We start from the raw sequence: 18858 nt of genomic DNA on the forward strand, positions 1-18858 counted from the left end.
AGGGAGTGAAAGTTGTCGGGAGACGTTTGCAGCCTGGGCTGTGCCTTCCCCAGATCGAAGGTCCCTGAAGTACCTTGATGTTTCCCTTGAAGCACCACCAGTGACTTGTTTTAACCTCAAGACATATTGGAAGTATTGTGCTGGGGAAATCAGTGGGATTCCATACCCTTGCTTAAAGGACAAGTTACTGAGATGAAATTCATTGACCTGAGCGTGGTGAAACCTGGACTAAATTTGGGGAAAAGAATGCCAGGAAGTGAGCAGGAAGTGAGAGGACGGAGGAACCTTTGAGAGAAGCTCCGTTGAAATTTCCAGCCCCCATTTTCCATTTGCATACGTGTGGATTCGAAAATAGAAATGTGTGGGAAAACTAAGCAGATAAAACGATAGTCCTTCCAAGTTGAATCACAGGAAATAGTTTTAGTAGAGTTTTAGATCTTGTTAACGCTTGTTCCAAACGAGCATCCTTAGTTACAAGGAGTTCCCTCCTTAACACACACCAGCGACTGTTAGGCACGCCCAGAGGGCTCAGCCCTGCACGATTTCCCCTCAAAGTATGCAGAGAGGTTTTGCCTGGGCCTTGTTGTCCTGGAGATGATTCGCAGGTCTCTTGTGTCTGCTCGGCCAAGTCTCCCTGGTTTATCTTTCTCTCCTTGAACCTCATTAAGAGTTAGTACAGCCATAGGATCTGCTGGGGGTACCACATCAGCATATATAGTTTCCGCATAGTGACGGAATTTAGGTCAGGTTTGGGGCTCCAAAACCCTCAGTGGAGCAGTACAAGCAAAGGGGTGATATTATTATTAAGAGATACTATTCTTTGACTGTAAACTTTCCATCATTCAGCCTCATTAAAATACACCCCCTTTTAAGCCAGAACCTCTGAGAATGGAGCTTGTGTGTGCACCAGCCCAGCATTTGAAAACCTATCTATTCTTGTGCTGGTGGAGTTTTACAGAGCACCCGGAGGTCAGATTTAATACCATTGCTGGCTGTTGGTATTGTTCAAGGTCTGGAGAATCCAGGTTGTCTCGCTGTCACGCTCCCTTCCTCGTGGGTTAGAGGCTAGAGGGGGCTGGGTTGTGAATTCTGCCATCATTGCTACCCGCCGAGAAACACTTCCTGGATGGGGAAATTTATCGCAGCGGTGCCGTGGGAATGAGCAGGGCCCACCTAGTCCCAGTTATAGATAGCGACACAAAGAGCATCATAATTTTTGTACCGTTCTTTTAATGTGATATCCTGAAAAATGAATGCTTTAAAAGGTACTGCTTTTCTGTTGTGTTCCCTCCCACCATACCTCCTGTTTTCTGAGATTGATTTTTTTTTTTCCCCAGGAGGACAGTATAACTAGACGCGGTGGCACAGGGATAGCGAGTTCAGTGCTTTGCTTTGAGCTTAATCCAGTGATCAAAGCATTTTTTTCCTGTCCTTTTCCAATCTGCACAGTGTTCTGTTCTGCAGAGAATGAGTATATTCTTAAATGACCTTTGCAAATGCCCACAAATAATAACTGTGGTTCTGATTCCAGAATGCTGATGGAGGGCTGATAAACTAGCAAGTTCCAAAGCTCCATTTCATTGTGCTGCATTGCACGCTGCTTTATCTGTAGGATGATGTGTTCAGCAAAGAGCAGATTTGTTTATAAGCCTCTGATTTTTATGTAGCTCTTTTTTTAAAAATCTCTCTTGGGTAGGTGTTTATGAATAGCGCAAATATGTGAATGTCCTTTGCACTTCGGATAAATGCCTTTTATTGTGTTTAGTGTGTGTGTACAGAGTACAGGGGAAAGCTTTACCATTTGGTTTCCTTTTAACCTCGTTTCTCCTTAGATTGGACAGCCATAGCATTTCAGATCTTAGTTACTCAGGTAACTGGAAGGAAAATAGGTAATGCTTTTAAAGTAGGAAATTTAGTGTCTCGGCTGCTGTGTAACAGATCTATGCTTCTTGCTTACAAAGGGCGTTATGAGATTTACTGGGGTTTTTTCCCTTAATAAAGCGTGACATCAAAGATCTCACGACCTTTTGTTTTCAACCCCACTCCCTCCTGTGTGGTGGGTGAGTATCCTGAGGAAAGTAGAGATGGTGCCTGGGGGTTCACCCATGTGCAGAGCCGGGGTGCTCCCATGACCCGCATCACCCTCCTTGACATTGTTTTCAAAGAACAGACTTTGTATTGTTGAAGCAAATTTACGGGGAAGCCTTTCCTAGCAGCAGCCCAGGGTGCAAGTGAATGGCCTCGGAATTGTTGATTCTGTAAGCGTTTCTGTTGGTTTTATGCACCATTTCTAAACCTTTGGTGATGGGACCATGAAGCAGTTTGGGTGCAGATTCGTCGTGGCAACAGCTGGTGTAAGCGTGGCTCCTTGTGGTCACATTAGGAGGAAGGGCACAGCCCCTGAAGACGTTTGCTTCTGGTTCCAGGCTGATCCTGCGTTTGTTTGCGTATCTTTCGCCTGGGCAAACAAAAGCTCTTCCTGGTTAGTGCTGTGATGGGGTAGGAATTAGGACCCCGGTGTGGCCAACTACAGGCAGGCAGTGAGGAGCCAGGCAAATCAGGATGAGAGCCAGCAGGAGAAGTGTGTCCAGGAGCCAGACTGGGCTGACTCCTGCCCCAGGCTTCTCAGATCTGTCTGTCAGTGGCTGGCAGGCTCTGTGAAGAGGCTTCCTAGAGTTCAGATCCAAGCAAGACACGTTGGGCCTCAAAATCAAGTCCTGTGAAGTGTTTCTTGGTCTGAATGGAAGGTTCTTTACAGACAGAGGAGGAAAAGGCACAGGTGACTCAGACCTGAAGGGAGCATTGAGAGGGCATCGTTGCTGCCTTACGCCTATAGTGAGCAAGTTACTTACGCTTTTTGGCATCCCCACAGATAGGCCTGTGAAGGAAAAGGGAGGGATAAAAGAGTAGGGGCTTTGGTTTTTTTAAATAAAAGAACTAAAAGTAAAAGGATTACCGAACAGAGTAGAAGACACTTAATCATGCTTAACACGGTATAGCTGGCACGGCTCTTTGAAGGAGAAAGAAGGTTGTGACTTAGCCTGGTTAGGGCAGAATTTTAAACAAGCCTTTGGGGAAATAGCTGGTTAAGGGTGCCAAGCAGTTTGAAAGCTGGCTCGGAGCACTTTTGTACTCCTGGATTTAATGTTAGATACATAGTCGGGAGCAAGGCTCCGGTACAGTGTCCGTACGGTGGAGATACCTGCTGTGACGGGTCAGAGTTGTAAAGTGAACGTTTGGTTGTCTGTTGACATGGAAACGTGGAGTGTGTGTAGTACAACATGATGGCTCTTTCCGGGCAGAAGAAAGGCTGATGTCACTGTGATTACAGTCTCTGAAACGTTCCTGATTTTTTTTTTCTTTCCTAGCTGTCTCTCTGGATCAATGAAAAGATGCTCACAGCCCAGGACATGTCTTATGATGAAGCCAGAAATCTGCACAGTAAATGGTTAAAACATCAAGCCTTTATGGCAGAACTCGCATCCAACAAAGAATGGCTTGACAAAATTGAGAAGGTGAGTTAAGATGTTTGATGGGGCTCCGTCGGTGTGGCCGTGGTGAGTAAACGAACTGGGTGGAAATGAGCTCCTTTGTATTTAGCACATTTTCCAGCATATTTGAGTCATATCTGACCACATACAGAAGTGTCACAGCCGGGAGCAGTCCCGTGTCTCATCTGCTGCCCCTGATGGACCGCAAGCCCCTGGGGCGGCGTCCTCACTCTGTTGATCATGTTATGTGTGCTGGACTGTGATAGAGACTGAGCGGATCCATGGAACTTAGAAATATTATGTATTTTAAATAATCTAAAATGTGTTGCTTTGGCGCAGGGAGGTTCTCTGCAGCACAACAGAACATGAATGTGACATTCCCCACCCACCCTTCTCTTCCTTCACACTCTATATTGTTTCAAACGGTTAAAATAATGTATTACGGTCTCTTGGGGGTGATGTGGAGGGGATGGAGTTTTAGGTTATTGGCCTCAAGTGTCCCTAAGCCCCAGCAATCACTTGGTGCTCCACGCCTGTGAAAACCACAGTAGGCCAGGCCATTGTCAATTTTGTTGAGCAGTTAACTCTATGTGGAAAGGCTGCGCGTGCGTGCGTACGTACGTGTGTGTGTGTTGAATGAATAAGAAACTCACAGATCAAATATCTCAGGTTTGTTTTTCACAGTGGCACCTATTCTCCTGCAAACTGCATGTATGTGTGTTTTCCAGGAAGGAATGCAGCTCATTTCAGAAAAGCCAGAGACGGAAGCCGTGGTGAAGGAGAAACTCACAGGTTTACATAAAATGTGGGAAGTCCTTGAGTCTACCACGCAGACCAAGGCCCAGCGGCTCTTCGACGCAAACAGAGCTGAACTCTTCACCCAGAGCTGTGCAGATCTGGACAAATGGCTGCACGGCCTGGAGAGTCAGATTCAATCTGACGACTATGGCAAAGACCTCACCAGTGTCAACATCCTTCTGAAAAAGCAACAGGCAAGTGGCTGTTTCCCTGCCGTGGTCCTGATAGTCTTAACTCGCCCACCGTGTTCTCAGACATCCCCTTGGTGTGTGAAGGGATTTTAACCCAGCACAGCGGGCTCTGACAGCATTGTGGGACATTTCCAGAATCACCTGGAAAGACACAGTAGCAGTGCTGGGTGTCCATGCATGGAAATATTCTTTCATTATCATCTTGGTTGATGGATAGTATCACCACTTAACAGTTGAGTAAATATTCATTTCATTTAGTCTGCAGTTTACATGAAGGAAGGTCATTGTGTTTGCATACATGGCTGTATAACGTCTAGGTATGTGATAGTTACCTGAGTTGTTCAGGGCACTTGATAAATAATAAAAGAAATTTGGGTTTTTTTGCGTCACAGTAAAGCCCATCTAAGGGCCAATGAATTTACTCTGAATCGAGGAGGAAGCAGCTCTGGTGAGGTTGAGCAAGCAGGTTGGTGGCAGAACCTGGCAGGGGCTCCCTGGGCCAGGTTTGCAGTGTGTGGCCGAGTCCTCCCCTACCTAAGAAAAGAGTCGGTTTATTCTCAGATGCCAGCCCTTGTCTCTAAGCCGGCAGTGTGTGGGCTTCCCGGGGTGGTCTTTCCTGAGTGAGAGACCTCTGCTGCTGCTTTTGCTCGTTTTCCTCATGTAAATACACAGTTAGGATGTTTTTAGCCATTATCCAGTGTTTTAAAAAAGAATAATCAGCTTTCTGACTGAAGAAATCAAGAGGAGATGGTAACATTGGCGGTCCTTCTGGCCTAAAAGAACTGGAAGCAGAAGACCTGACTCCTTCCTGGGGGTTCAGCTGGTTTCCAACGTCGTTATGGCTTCTGAACAGGCAGATGAAGGCTGTCCTTTCCTTTCCCCATAATTAATTCTTGTTTCCCCTGTCATTTGCCTCCTAAGTTCCTGGGTAAACTTGACAGTTGCTCCCAAGTTGAAAAAAAATCTTTCTAGGGATTTTTTTTTGAAAGATCAGCTGACGAAGTGGAGCGCTAATTGCTGGTTCGCTGGCCGTGCGGAACCATTTCTTGGGCTCTCCCCTGTATCAGTGAATATTCTTGGGTCTTCCGTTGTGGCCAGTGCCACAGGGGAACATTTTACAGCACCCTCCGTGTGTCCGTCGTCTCGGGTGTGAAGGTGGGTCTGTCTTCGCCCTCAGATGCTGGAGAATCAGATGGAGGTGCGGAAGAAGGAGATCGAAGAGCTCCAGAGCCAGGCGCAGGCCCTGAGCCAGGAGGGGAAGAGCACGGACGAGGTGGACAGCAAGCGCCTCACCGTGCAGACCAAGTTCATGGCGCTGCTGGAGCCCCTGAATGAGAGGAAGCAGAACCTGCTGGCCTCCAGAGAGATCCATCAGTTCAACAGGGACGTGGAGGACGAGATCGTGAGTACCTCCCTGCCTGGCCAGCCTGGTGCCCGTGTTCTCACTGCTGGGCCCGACCCACCTTGGTCACGTCAGTGGGCTGAGCCGTCCCAGCCCTGCTCTGTGTATCCACACAAAATGTAACTCTGTTTTTCTGTCGGGTTTTCTAAGCATAACTCAAGGGTTTAATGCCCCTCGAACCGTAGTTTTAAAAACAAATAATGAGGACTCACGGGGAGTCCGGTATTGAGGATGAAGTAAGGTCTGGAAGACTGGCCCGTGCCCTGTATCAGAGAAGAAGGGCAGACTCCCCAGGCCGCCCTTCCCAGTGGGATTCTTTTTCTTTTTCTTTTTCTAAATTGTATTAAAGTATAGTTGATTTATAATGTTGTGTTAATTTCCGCTGTACAGCAGAGTGACTCAGTTATACGTGTCTATGTCCTTTTTCATATTCTTTTCCATTACGGTGTATCACAGGATATTGAATATGGTTCACTGTGCTGTACAGCAGGCCCTTGTCGTTTATCCCCCAGTGAGGTTGAACACACTTCCTCTCTCACGCTGGCCTCCCTGCTCTCCCCTCCTGCCCTCGTTTGCATCCAATATTTGTTCTCTTTGAGTGGCCCTGACCACCTATTTACACTTCCTTCCAGTTGTGGGTTGGAGAGAGGATGCCTTTGGCAACTTCCACGGATCACGGCCACAACCTCCAGACCGTGCAGCTGTTAATAAAGAAAAATCAGGTAAGCGTGTCTGCTGGGGGGCTGGCTCCTCCCGCCAAATCGGCGCCACGCGGCAGGGCGGTGAGCGGGGCAGCCCTGAGGGCTGGCGGCTTCCCCTCGGCCCCCGAGGCGCGGCGCAAGCAGCGAGCTGCCGCGGCTTAGCGAGCCTCCGGCGTGTATGCCCGGCTCCCACAGACCCTGCAGAAGGAGATCCAGGGCCACCAGCCCCGCATCGACGACATCTTTGAGAGGAGCCAGAACATCGTCACGGACAGCAGCCTCAACGCCGAGGCCATCCGGCAGAGGCTGGCCGACCTGAAGCAGCTGTGGGGCCTCCTCATCGAGGAGACGGAGAAGCGGCACCGGCGGCTGGAGGAGGCGCACAAGGCCCAGCAGTACTACTTCGACGCGGCCGAGGCCGAGGCGTGGATGAGCGAGCAGGAGCTGTACATGATGTCCGAGGAGAAGGCCAAGGTGAGGCAGGGAGGCCGAGCCCCCTACCCCCACCCCTGCCGCCGGAGAGCCTCAGACACAGAGCCTGAGCTTGTGCACCGCTGGGGGCGACGTCCTTGTGAAACGTTTCGTTGTCGCCTTGGTCGTGGGGGCAGCGTGGTGCATACCGGTGGCTGGAACCTGGCTCTTTGCCCCTCGACGCAGAGTTTTCTTGTCTGAATACCGGTATTGTCGTTAAGACCGGATTCGCCATGCCCTCCGCTTTTTTAAATAGAAATTTGCCGAAGTCTGCCTTTTACGGTATATACTAGATGCTTTCGTTTTGAGACAGTCTGGCAGCATTTGAAAGTATTCTCACCGGGATGCTGTTATCTACATCTGCTAGACCGTGGAGAGGTTTTCAGCCAGCCAGGACACGCTTGGTTTGGCCTGGGCTTTACCTCATACTCCAGCGGGTGCTCGTCACCCTGCGTCATCCTCATGTCCGTCTTTCAGAGGCTCCCACAGTCCAGTCCACATTGAAGCTCGTGGAGCGCTCCGTATTCCAGCGCCCATATCACACCTGTGGCTTTTTTTTCTTTCTGCCAAGTCTTCCTCCGGCCACACCACCTCTTCCGGGGGGTTTTGGGTCAAGGGGCGGGGGGACGGCTGTGGTTGTGACGTCCCCCTCTCTAAGCAGGATGAGCAGAGCGCCGTCTCCATGTTGAAGAAGCACCAGATTCTGGAACAAGCCGTGGAGGACTACGCGGAGACGGTGCATCAGCTCTCCAAGACCAGCCGGGCCCTGGTGGCTGACAGCCATCCCGAAAGGTGAGTGACATTCCGTGAAGATGAGACTGGTTTGTCAGTTCCTCCCCAGTCAGGGCCTCTTGTTCGACTAACTGGTAATGTAGATCTTTGAGAAGCATTTTTAAAACAGACCCAAGTAGGCCTGTGCTGAACAGGAAGGGTGAACGGTTGCATTACAGGAGCTCACTCTTGCGGGCTGATTATCTCCTGCTGGCCAAGCCCTATTGAGAGAAGATTATTGGTGTCGTGTGTCAGAAGTACCGATTGACTTGCATGGATATACAGGTGATAAAAGCACCTACCCTTGGGTTTAAAAAGTCACCCAGTTTAGGAAGGTAATTACTAGTTTTAATAGAACAATGGATAAGGATAATTGGGCCTGTACCGAGAAGAAAATGATGCCGCCTCTGAACTCTTATACATTGAGTCCTGAGAATGTCTCGGGAATAAGAAAAAGGAGTGTGTGTGGTACTCCTGCACTGTTACATACCAGGCTCACACGCTCACTTCAGTGGCAGTCATTTTTGGCTTTCTCTGGAACTGCCTGTTACGGCTCAGACAGACAAGAATCGGCTTTGTGCATTAACCGAGGCCAGTTGGAGATGAGGTCAGTGGCTGGGTTGGTACAGGGGGTCCTTCAGGGGTCCGTGATCAGGACTCCCAGGAAAGTGGCCTTCCTCGTCTCCCAAGGACAGGCATCAAGAAGTCCTTGTCTGACTGCTTTCATGCTGGAAGACTGTCATTCTGGGAGAAGCTGGAGGGAGGGGGTGGATGCTGCACCCCCAGGACCCAGGAAAGGGGAGCCGCAGGGCCCGCCCTCCTGGCAGGGAAGAGCATGCAGCCCAGAGAAGGTCAAGGTGTGCACAGACGGGGATGTTATCTGTCCCTTCGACAGCATGGCACCTGAGAACGGATCCTGGGTTGACTTCTAATGTCAGAGGAAGTCCTGACATATGGAGCCAGCAGTGCAGTGTTTTGATTTCTCTCCCCTCCCTCCGTCATCACGGCCAGGATGGCCTTTGTCCTCAATCACTGTGTTTTGTTACACGTTGGCTCTTCATTACTTGAGGTCAAAGTTCAGAGTTTTATTTTTTAGGCTAAATAGGTTAACTTGAGGTTTCCTTTGAGAAATGTTGTAAAACGTGATCTCCTGGCATTTCCCCTCGTTTACTGGCTCCCTGAAGAACATGTCCCCCTCGTCTCGCCCCCCCCCCCCCCACAGTGAGCGCATCAGCATGCGGCAGTCCAAGGTGGACAAGCTGTATGCGGGCCTCAAGGACCTGGCCGAGGAGAGGAGGGGCAAGCTGGACGAGAGGCACCGGCTGTTCCAGCTCAACCGGGAGGTCGACGACCTGGAGCAGTGGATCGCCGAGAGGGAGGTGGTCGCAGGGTCACACGAGCTGGGGCAGGACTACGAGCACGTCACGGCAAGTACCGCGGGCAGGGCCCGGGCGGCCGTGCGGCGCACGCGGGCTGCGGAAGGCCCCTTGCGCGCCTCTCTGCGAGCAGAGAATGCACCCCAGACTCGAGCCAAAGATGGCGGGGTTTCGTTTCAGCTTGACACTTTGGTCACCGGGTGACTTGGGGGTTGTTGAACTTCTCTGCTGCGCCCTGTCCTCCTCTGGTCAGAGGAGATGGAGCCCGGGCCTTACTCGGCGGCAGTGAGCAAGGAGGAAGCCTGATTGATAAAGAGGCTTTGGAGCTGAGATCTGTTAAGTCAGGCATTTCTCTCCAAAGGACATTCGTGTGATCAAGAAATAAAGTGTTCACAGTAGTCTCACTGATTTCTTGGTGCGCATCCCTGTTTCAGATGCTACAAGAACGATTCCGGGAATTCGCCCGGGACACAGGGAACATTGGGCAGGAGCGCGTGGACACGGTCAATCACATGGCAGATGAACTCATCAACTCTGGACACTCGGATGCCGCCACCATCGCCGAGTGGAAGGACGGGCTCAACGAAGCCTGGGCTGACCTCCTGGAGCTCATCGACACGAGGACGCAGATCCTCGCTGCCTCCTATGAACTGCACAAGTTTTACCATGATGCCAAGGAGATCTTTGGGCGCATCCAGGACAAGCACAAGAAACTCCCCGAGGAGCTCGGGAGAGATCAGAACACAGTGGAGACCTTACAGAGAATGCACACCACGTTTGAGCACGACATCCAGGCTCTGGGCACTCAGGTGGGTGAGGCGCTGCCCAGCGGTGGTGGGAGGGCTTCTTTCCGTAGTGTCTCTATGCCTCTCGGAGCACCTCTCTCCATTCCTTGGCTCCGCAAAACATGCCTCAGAGAATTGCCCAAATCAAACGGACATGCGTGTGCACACACGTGTATCACACACACTGTTGTAACGCTCCATCTGGGAGAACTTACCAATCCGTAACATTCTCAGTGTGCCACATTTTGCAGACACTGTTGGATGAACAGTACTTATGATTAAAATAAACAACCCAGACACGTACACAGACATTTACAAGTTTTAGGCCTTCTCAACAAGAATTTGAATTACGTTGGCATATCCATCCGGAATAATTTCCAAAATGATACCTCATTATTTTCCATCAACCAGAGTCTGAGTTATGTATCGGAGAAGAGAGAAAACAAGACTCTTAACGTTTTACTATGCCCGCTCTTGCCCTCCCCGCTATGAAGTAGTTAACACTAAGGCTTTGTTTAAGAGCTGCCTGGCAAAGTGATAACAATATAACAGTAACGATCTGTAGTATAATCACTCTCTAATTCACACTCTCATTCCTGCACAGTTTACTGCTTAGTCTTATGCCTGTTAGATGAAAAATAAATTGTATCTGTCTTTTCCCTTAAATTTCAAGATCTTAGAGAAGAAGTCCGTTTTCTTAAACATATCAGCCCTCAGGATATCAGGAGGTTTGTTTTTACCTTTTAGAAGCACGTCAGTGATCTACTGCAGGGGTTGGCAGACTTCTTCTGTAGAAGCCCAGACAGTACAGAGTTTTGGTGTTGTGGGACATACAGTCCGTTACAACTACTCATCTCCGCCATCGTAGCATGAAGCAGCCACGGACAATCCGAAAGCGAAGGGCGTGGCTGTGTGCCAGCAAAGCTTTATAAAAACAGGGAGCCCAGGTTTGCCGTGGGCCCGCCCCGATCTAGTGTGCCAGCCTTCTTTGGTGTGCTTTGGGGTTTGTTCTGTGGAAGGACCACCTTTACTGCTGTTGTTTTCCCCTGAATTTGCCCCTTCTAAAAGCAAAGGTAGCGCACAGCTGGGGCTCCATTCACGTTAAGTGGCTTCCTCTCTTCCATCCTTGGAGGTAGAAGGTGTGGAGGGAATATGTAAGAGATTTGTGGAGTGGCTGAGGGTCTGCATCAGGCAGAATTTAAAAGCGCCCCCCATGCATTGTGCGGGTTTCCAGCCTTTCCTCCACGGCTGGCGGATTCTCCATTCCAAAGCTTGTCAGCTTCCTGTTCAGTGGCTCTCACTGCGTGTAAGGTCCTGGAGCACCAGGTGAGCGTGTAAGGATCCTGAACCATGCAATCTGACATGCACGTGCAGTTAGAGCGTGGCCACCAGAGAAGGGCCGACCCTGGCTTGAATTGAGCCTGTCACGCTGTATCGCTGCAAGTTTTAATTTCCTTCCTAAGCTTCGGTTCCCTGATGCTTTAAGGATTGCAGTGTGTATTGTTACAGTTTTTAAAAAGCTTGAGAGAACTTCTGGAATGCCTGGAAGCCTTATTAGCAGCAGGTCTTTCCTCTGCACCTGTAAAATCATTTACTTTTAGAACTTCAGGAGACTCCAGAGATGGTAGAGTTGCTCCTTCATTTTTTGTTTCATTAAATCCCTTCACTTTGTGAGGCTCAGAGAGATGCAGGAGAGCCCACTGAGAGTCCAGGAACGTCCAGGGCAGGAATCTGTTCCGTCAAGCCTGATAGTCTGCACCTCACCATACCCGCTGGGCCAGGCCATTTCAGCCACAAAAGTATGCATGCCCCTCCTGCAGTTAGAGCAGAAGGGAGGGCTCTCGGTGCAGGCTCCAGAAGCCGATGGCGTTTCCTCCTTGGCTGCTTTACTCTTAATGCCAGCCTGACCCGCCGCCATCCTCTATTCAGTGCGGGAACAGTGGACATGAGGGAACCTGATGATGGTCTGCAGTGACTCCTCAAAGCAGTAGTTAATTCTAGCGGGAATTTCTGCTTTCGCTCTCCTCGTCTACCTTGTTTGTTGTTGTGAGAACAAATTAAAAACAGCTAGAGATCCAGGAAACTTTTTTTTTTTTTTAACTTGTTTGGAAAGATTTGGTTAGTCATATAGGAGATAAGCTTTTCAAATAATTTCCTAGGAACTTGCTTATCGTGATTTGAGTTAATACCTGAGCCATATTTAAAGAATGTTTCCAAAAGTCTCTTAGGATACGGAAATCAAATCACCAGGGAAACCAAACCCCATTGATTCTTCTTTGCATCTCTTGCAGAAATCTGTTTTCCTTACCTACCACCACCTAGAGCCTTTTGAGTGATCGGGGTCGGTACACCTCCCCGCAAGCCCCAGTGTCCATCCCCCCCACCGTGATGTTTCTCCACGTAACTCCCCTCACGGACATCTGAAGGCTGCTATCATTCAGGATGTCTATTAGTCTTCAGACTTTGATCAGTAAATGAAGATTGAGTGTGCGCTCCCCATACACATATATTTTAAATTAGATGTTGTGCACGAGTATGGCATTACTAACACGTACTTTATATAAAACATAAGAGATGGAAATTTTTGAATACAAAATAAGCCACGGTTATTAGTTTCTCTTGTAAAGGTGTATCTGCCCTCCACCACCACCCTCGCCCCCAACAAGAGGGTGAAAGCCTTTTCTTGTTTTTTTCCCTCTTTTTACACAGAAAGTATCGATATTATGTACACTCTCTGTGCTTTGCCTTCTCTACATAGCCGTCATCTTGGCGTACTTCTCATATGAGTACACAGAGCCCTTCCGCATTCTTTTTCATGACTGCATGGGAGCCTCCTGTATGACTGTGCCAGTGTAATTTAACCAGTCCCTCCTGGACGAACAGATACTTTTATTTTCAGTCTTCTGCACTTACAGACATTGGTGCAATAAATGACCTTACGTGTATTTCATTTCCTAAAAGTGCAAGCGTATATGTAGGATAAATTCCCCCAAGTGGAATCATGAAATCAAAAGGCACACGCATTTATGAGTTTGGTGGGTACTGCCTGCACCTTTCTGCAGGAGCTGTAACCTTTTGTCCCGTCAGCAGTGAATCAGCTCACTGACATATATACATCATCAAGCTTGAATTTTTGCCAACTAGGAGATGACAAATTACAGTATCTCCACGTAGCATATTTTCATAAGGCTCACGGGCATTTCTTGCTCTCCAGAGTTTTTATTGAAGTGTTTGGCTGGTTAAGATTTTCCCTTCTTTGGCATCAGCATTTTCAACTGCATTAAATGCTGCTTTTTGTTTTTCACGTTGGAAAGTGCCGTTGTGGGAGCTCTTACCGGTGATGCGTACATTGTTTTCAGCAGCAGCATCACGTAGCTAATGGAAAAGGTGTTTCCACAGGAGTTCCTGATGGCAGTCTCTCATTCCTGATTTTACAGAGACACCGTCGGTACCATGCAGGAGCAGATTAGGTGTTTATCCTTTACTGTATCTGGGTGCATACCGTGTGTTTCTGTGCCGTCTTCACATCCTGGGCCACCTCCGGGGACCTTTCCCGACCAGGGCTCCCATCAGCGCGAAGGCAGAATAGTGTGCAGAGGGGGAGTGGGAGGCCGGGTGGTGGCGCAGAGGCCCAGCTCCGACCCGTCTCGTCTCCTGGCGGCTTCACAGGTGAGGCAGCTGCAGGAGGATGCAGCCCGCCTCCAGGCCGCCTATGCGGGCGACAAGGCCGAGGACATCCAGAAGCGGGAGAACGAGGTCCTGGAAGCCTGGAAGGCCCTGCTGGACGCCTGCGAGGGCCGCAGGGTGCGGCTGGTGGACACGGGGGACAAGTTCCGCTTCTTCAGCATGGTGCGCGACCTCATGCTGTGGATGGAGGATGTCATCCGGCAGATCGAAGCCCAGGAGAAGCCACGGTAATGCTGCCGGCCTCCCGGCTGGGCCCTGCCCCAGAGCTTTGAGGCCAGAGCGGGGGCGGGGAGGGGTTTTGGGGGGAGCCACTTGTCTCCTGCACACGGTTGTCAGGGAACGAGGGGCCCGGTGTAGTCGAGCCCTGTGGAGCCCTCACCATTTCTCCCCGACCCTGTCCCCCTGGGTCCACGCTCACCCAGGCCCTCCTGCTCTCATCTGTGGGCCTCGTGCCTCAAAGCAGCCGCATACCTGGGACCGGACTAGCTCTACCTCACCGCTGGAATGAGATGGCTTTTCTGAGTTCTTTTTCTATGTCTGTCAGATCAAAACCCACTCTATCCCTTTTCAGACATATTACCAAAGGTGCCTCTTACACTAGCATCTGCTTTAATGGCGTCTCGGGATTCGTATTTAGTATTTGTTCTGTGTCTTCTCTTTGGCCACGTTTCATGCAGAGCGGTGAAGAGGAGCTCGTGGGTGCACAAGCAGGCACATAGACAGCCTCCTGTTCACCCCTGCCGGCTCCAGCCCTCACCGTACCTGAGAGATGGGCTGTGCTCCAAAAGAAGAAATACGGTTGTTACATACATGAAGCAGTTGTGTTTCCTTAGGTCAGGACTCTCCAGTCAGTCGGTTTTGATGGATGAGACGTTCTCACAGCTCTGCCAGTCGCTGATTGCTTGGCTGGTTCCTGCTCTGTGTGTCTTCATGTCTAAATAAGGAGACAGTATTTGCTGCTCTTTAAAACACACATGTCCTGAACCTTCGGCAGCTAACTCACTGGGGTACAACTGGGGACACCTGTGACTGCCTCTGTACCTTCTTGAAGAGTCTGAGGTGCATTTCAGAGTAAAAGGTTGAACAGAGATCCAGTGGTTTTTCTAGTCTCCACCTAGAAAAATTGTTTCAGCGCACACACAAAAATAAAAGTAGCCTTATTCTCAGTGTTAGGTTGTGAAGCTGTGCCTGAGTTACACCATCGTTGCGCTGCAGCTCAGTGACCCAGCCTGCACTCAAACTGTGAATCAGATACTGTGCCGCCAGTTTCCTTCAAATTAATTACGTGTTTTGAAACCTACACATTTGTTTGAAAAGCTTGGTCTCCTAAAGGAAGTATTATTTGTGTAATTTTAGGGATGTGTCCTCTGTTGAACTATTAATGAATAATCATCAAGGTATCAAAGCAGAAATCGATGCTCGTAATGACAGTTTCACTACCTGCATTGAACTTGGGAAATCGCTGCTGGCGAGGAAGCACTATGCATCAGAGGAGGTAGGATGCCGCTTACGCTTTGGGGCCCCTGTGGTGAGCGCAGCTGGTGTTCCGATGTAAAGTGACTCACTCTTGTGAGCGTGTGTGTATGTGTGGGGGGGCATATATAGACACACACACAGAGAAATCTATGCTTACATTCACACACACGTACGCACACACTTACCTGTGTTTCAGAACTCCTTGCTTCTTTCCTGTATGTGTAGAATGAGACAGGCAAGTCTCTAGGTATAGAGCCAATCAATCCATGGCACCGAAGACAATTTTTGAGGGCCTCTGGTCAAGGGTTCGTCCTTTCTCACCTCCTCCATCAGTTCTAGAAGGTGTCACCCCTTCTCTGTCACCTGTGCCCTAGATCTGTTTGCTCTTTAGTGGGTGGTTGCTAAGTCGAGTTGGGATGCTGGTGACACAGAGGGGAGTGGTTATCAGTGTGAGGCCTCCGAGAGCTCAGGGCTTTGCCCCTCTCGCCGGCCCCCGCTCTTAACTTGAGTGTGTTCGCCACAGGGAGCCCCGGAGTCTGGAGGGGGCTCAGTGCATTGTTGGCCTCCTCACGACAGAGCAGCTTTGGGTGGAGCCCGGCCTTCCTCCCAGCCCCTTCTGGAAGGAACGTCGCCATGCTTTTCTCTCCTCTCCCAGTACGCAGATAAACTGAGCAGTCCTTAGAGCTTTCCTGCCTTAGTGGTCGTCTCTACATAAAAAGTGTTTTTCTTGGGCTTCCCTGGTGGCGCAGCGGTTGAGAGTCCACCTGCCGATGCAGCGGACACGGGTTCGTGCCCCGGTCCGGGAGGGTCCCACATGCTGCGGAGCGGCTGGGCCTGTGAGCCGTGGGCGCTGGGCCTGCATGTCCGGAGCCTGTGCTCCGCGGTGGGAGAGGCCACAACAGTGAGAGGCCCACGTACCGCAATGTGGCCCATCAAGGGTCAGACTAGGAGGATGTGATCTACTCTATTAAGATGTCCTTGGGGTCCTCTTTTCTCACAGATCAAGGAGAAGTTACTGCAGTTGACGGAAAAGAGGAAAGAAATGATTGACAAGTGGGAAGACCGATGGGAATGGTTAAGACTGAGTAAGGATGTACCTAATCTCTCTGTTCTTTTTGGGTCCCCACTGAAAGCAAGCCAGTTTATTTACCTGCTTTAATTGACTTGATAATGATGTTATCCCTTAATGATTTTTGGAGTCTTTCTGAATGTTGCTTTTTTAATATCCTGTTTCACCATTTCATGCTAATAAGTATTTTTAAGTAGTTCCCTGTGACATAGTCATTATCTTTCATCTCATGATTGGCCTCAGTGTTGTGAGTGGGGTCTGAGTGTGTAGGAACAGTATGGGGACGACAGGATGTGGCATCCCTCTGGGAGAGTGCAGACAGGAGCCCCTTCTCCGCCAGTTATCTTTAAGGAGAATTGTTACTGTGGAGTCAAGAAGATGGAAAGTTTGCTTGTTAGGTCTTATGAAAGCTTACAACCATAAAGATTTTGCAGTGAACCGGGCATTATTCTAAGTGTTTTATATGTTTTTCTTTATTGACTTCCCACAATAACCCTCTGAGGTAGATCCTATTTTTAATCTCATTTTATAAAGGAATATGTGAGCTAACACAGAGTCCATAATATACAGTATCAGGAAGAGCATTTATGATTGGTATGAACTGCAGGGGTAGCCCAACTGAAGCATTATTTACCGTACTTTGCCATTCTGTGTTTGGGGCTCCGGGCTCTGTCCTTATATTATATTATAACCTTATTCTCAGGCACCAGGAGTGCTTTCTAGAAGCAGAATCCAAGGGGCCTTTTCTGAACGGTGTATAAGAGACCTAGTGGAGGCATCTCAATTCTTCTGAAAAAGAAATCCCACTTTTGATCATCCTTTGGATGAGGGTTTGGTCTGTAAATTTTGCCAGCCCCCAGGGCAGGTTCAGTTCAGTTCAGTTCAGCAAAACCCAGATTACACTCCACTGTGAGCTAGGCACCAGGTTGCATGCTGGGCATTCCTGATGAGGTGACAAGTTTCTCGAGCAGCGGGGGCATCTCCTTGTGCCGTGTTGGAGGCCACCAGGGTGACACCAGTGCTGCCCGCAGTCGTCTTCTTACCTGAATGACCCCAACCTTTGCTGCTTAAGGTATAATGAAAATGCCAGCCACAGCGCAGGCAGAGCTGAGGTCTGGCCTGCCTTCTCACAGCTGCAGTGGGTGGAGGTCATGCTGCGTTTCCTCACGTGTGGAGGAACAGAATGAATAAAGCAGAAGCCTTAGCCCATACTGTCCCTACTTTCCCTACTGCTTCCAGATCCTTCCCTGCCTCTCAACCCCCCAAAGTAAAACATGGCACTGCCACCCCAGAGAGGGTGATTGGTGAATGGCTGTCCCATCAGAGTAACCTGGTTATATGTAAATTGTGAATTCTTCAGGGCTCTGGGGCTTACCTCACTGAAGTAGGGCTGAGTGAGCAGAGCATACCTCCTGGCCCTGCATGGCCATATAGTAGCCACGGCCCACATGGGGCTCTTCAGAACTTGCAACATGGCTGGTCGAAATTAAGATATGCTCCAACTATAAAACACGTGTCAGGTTTCAAAGACAGGAGAAAAAAAAAGATGTAACACAACTCAGTTAATTTTTATACTGATTAGGTGTTGAAATAACAGCTATATCAGGTTGTCTAAATTATGCATTTGAAATCAGCTTCACCTGTTTTGAATGTGGCTGCTGGGAAGGTTACAGCTGTACACGTGAGGCTCACATGACGTTTATGGGCACAGCGCAGATCTAGACTAGACTGTAAGCTGGTTGTGCCGGCAGCTGCCAGCAGAGGGCAGCACCTCCCTGAGCTCCCGAGTCACCCTGCCCCCACACTCACTCTTGGCTCCCTGTGCAGTCTTGGAGGTCCATCAGTTCTCAAGGGACGCCAGTGTGGCCGAGGCCTGGCTGCTCGGACAGGAGCCCTACCTGTCCAGCCGAGAAATAGGCCAGAGCGTGGACGAGGTGGAGAAGCTCATCAAGCGCCACGAGGCTTTTGAAAAGTCTGCAGCGACCTGGGACGAGAGGTTCTCCGCCCTGGAAAGGCTGACGACAGTAAGTGGGCCCTGGGAGCCGGGGTGCTCTGCCTTGGTTCCCGTGGGCAGCCTCTCCTTCCTGCTCACCTCCTAGGCTAGGGAGCTCAGGCCATCGCTCTGATTTTAAAAGCAGTAAGGATCTTCCTGGAGTTGGTGTTTCTCTTGGTACAGAACGTGGGGAGATGGTCCGGGGCTCCTGCCCCCTCAACCACCACTTCCTGGGCACCTAGGTCTGTGGTCACTTCCTGTCTGGGGATTGATCGATTGGGATTTGCTTTTCTCTTTTGATCTGCTTTTCTTCCTGTACCTCATAGAAGCCGTGGTTTCTAGGGAGCATAGCCTTACAGTTTTCTTCCGATTTCAGGATTAGAATTCCCGTCAAGCACTAGTAGCTCGATCTTAGACCACTGAAAACTCTCCCCAGTCCTGATAATCTCTTCTGCCAAAATAAAGGCCTCAGGACAGGCCTTGCTCAACTGGGTCTTTTCTCTCCCAAGACACTTGCACTCCTGGTGGAAAGCTGATTCTTTATGGTGTGCTTCCCGATTTCTACAGTCGTGGGCATCTAAAATGTACCTGGACACATGTGTGTTAAAACGGAATACTTTGGGTACATGCATACATTGCTCATGAAA

At 49.7% G+C, this 18858-nt stretch overlaps 1 protein-coding gene across 4 annotated transcripts in view; it reads left to right on the plus strand.

Annotated features, from left to right (window-relative positions):
* SPTBN1 (spectrin beta, non-erythrocytic 1) overlaps positions 1-18858 on the plus strand; it is a 196516-nt gene that overhangs the window by 166352 nt on the left and 11306 nt on the right. For all 4 annotated transcript variants that reach the window (XM_082672414.1, XM_082672415.1, XM_082672416.1 and 1 more), the window contains exons 19-30: positions 3369-3515; positions 4220-4483; positions 5658-5882; positions 6515-6604; positions 6779-7057; positions 7716-7846; positions 9048-9252; positions 9636-10010; positions 13656-13900; positions 15030-15168; positions 16150-16234; positions 18046-18242. In XM_082672414.1, the coding sequence (XP_082528540.1) occupies positions 3369-3515; positions 4220-4483; positions 5658-5882; positions 6515-6604; positions 6779-7057; positions 7716-7846; positions 9048-9252; positions 9636-10010; positions 13656-13900; positions 15030-15168; positions 16150-16234; positions 18046-18242 (2382 nt within the window). The remainder of the gene's footprint in view (positions 1-3368; positions 3516-4219; positions 4484-5657; positions 5883-6514; positions 6605-6778; positions 7058-7715; positions 7847-9047; positions 9253-9635; positions 10011-13655; positions 13901-15029; positions 15169-16149; positions 16235-18045; positions 18243-18858) is intronic.

Source organism: Grampus griseus (genome assembly GCF_964374135.1).
Source record: "Grampus griseus genome assembly, chromosome: 15".
NCBI classification, from domain to species: Eukaryota; Metazoa; Chordata; class Mammalia; order Artiodactyla; family Delphinidae; genus Grampus; species Grampus griseus.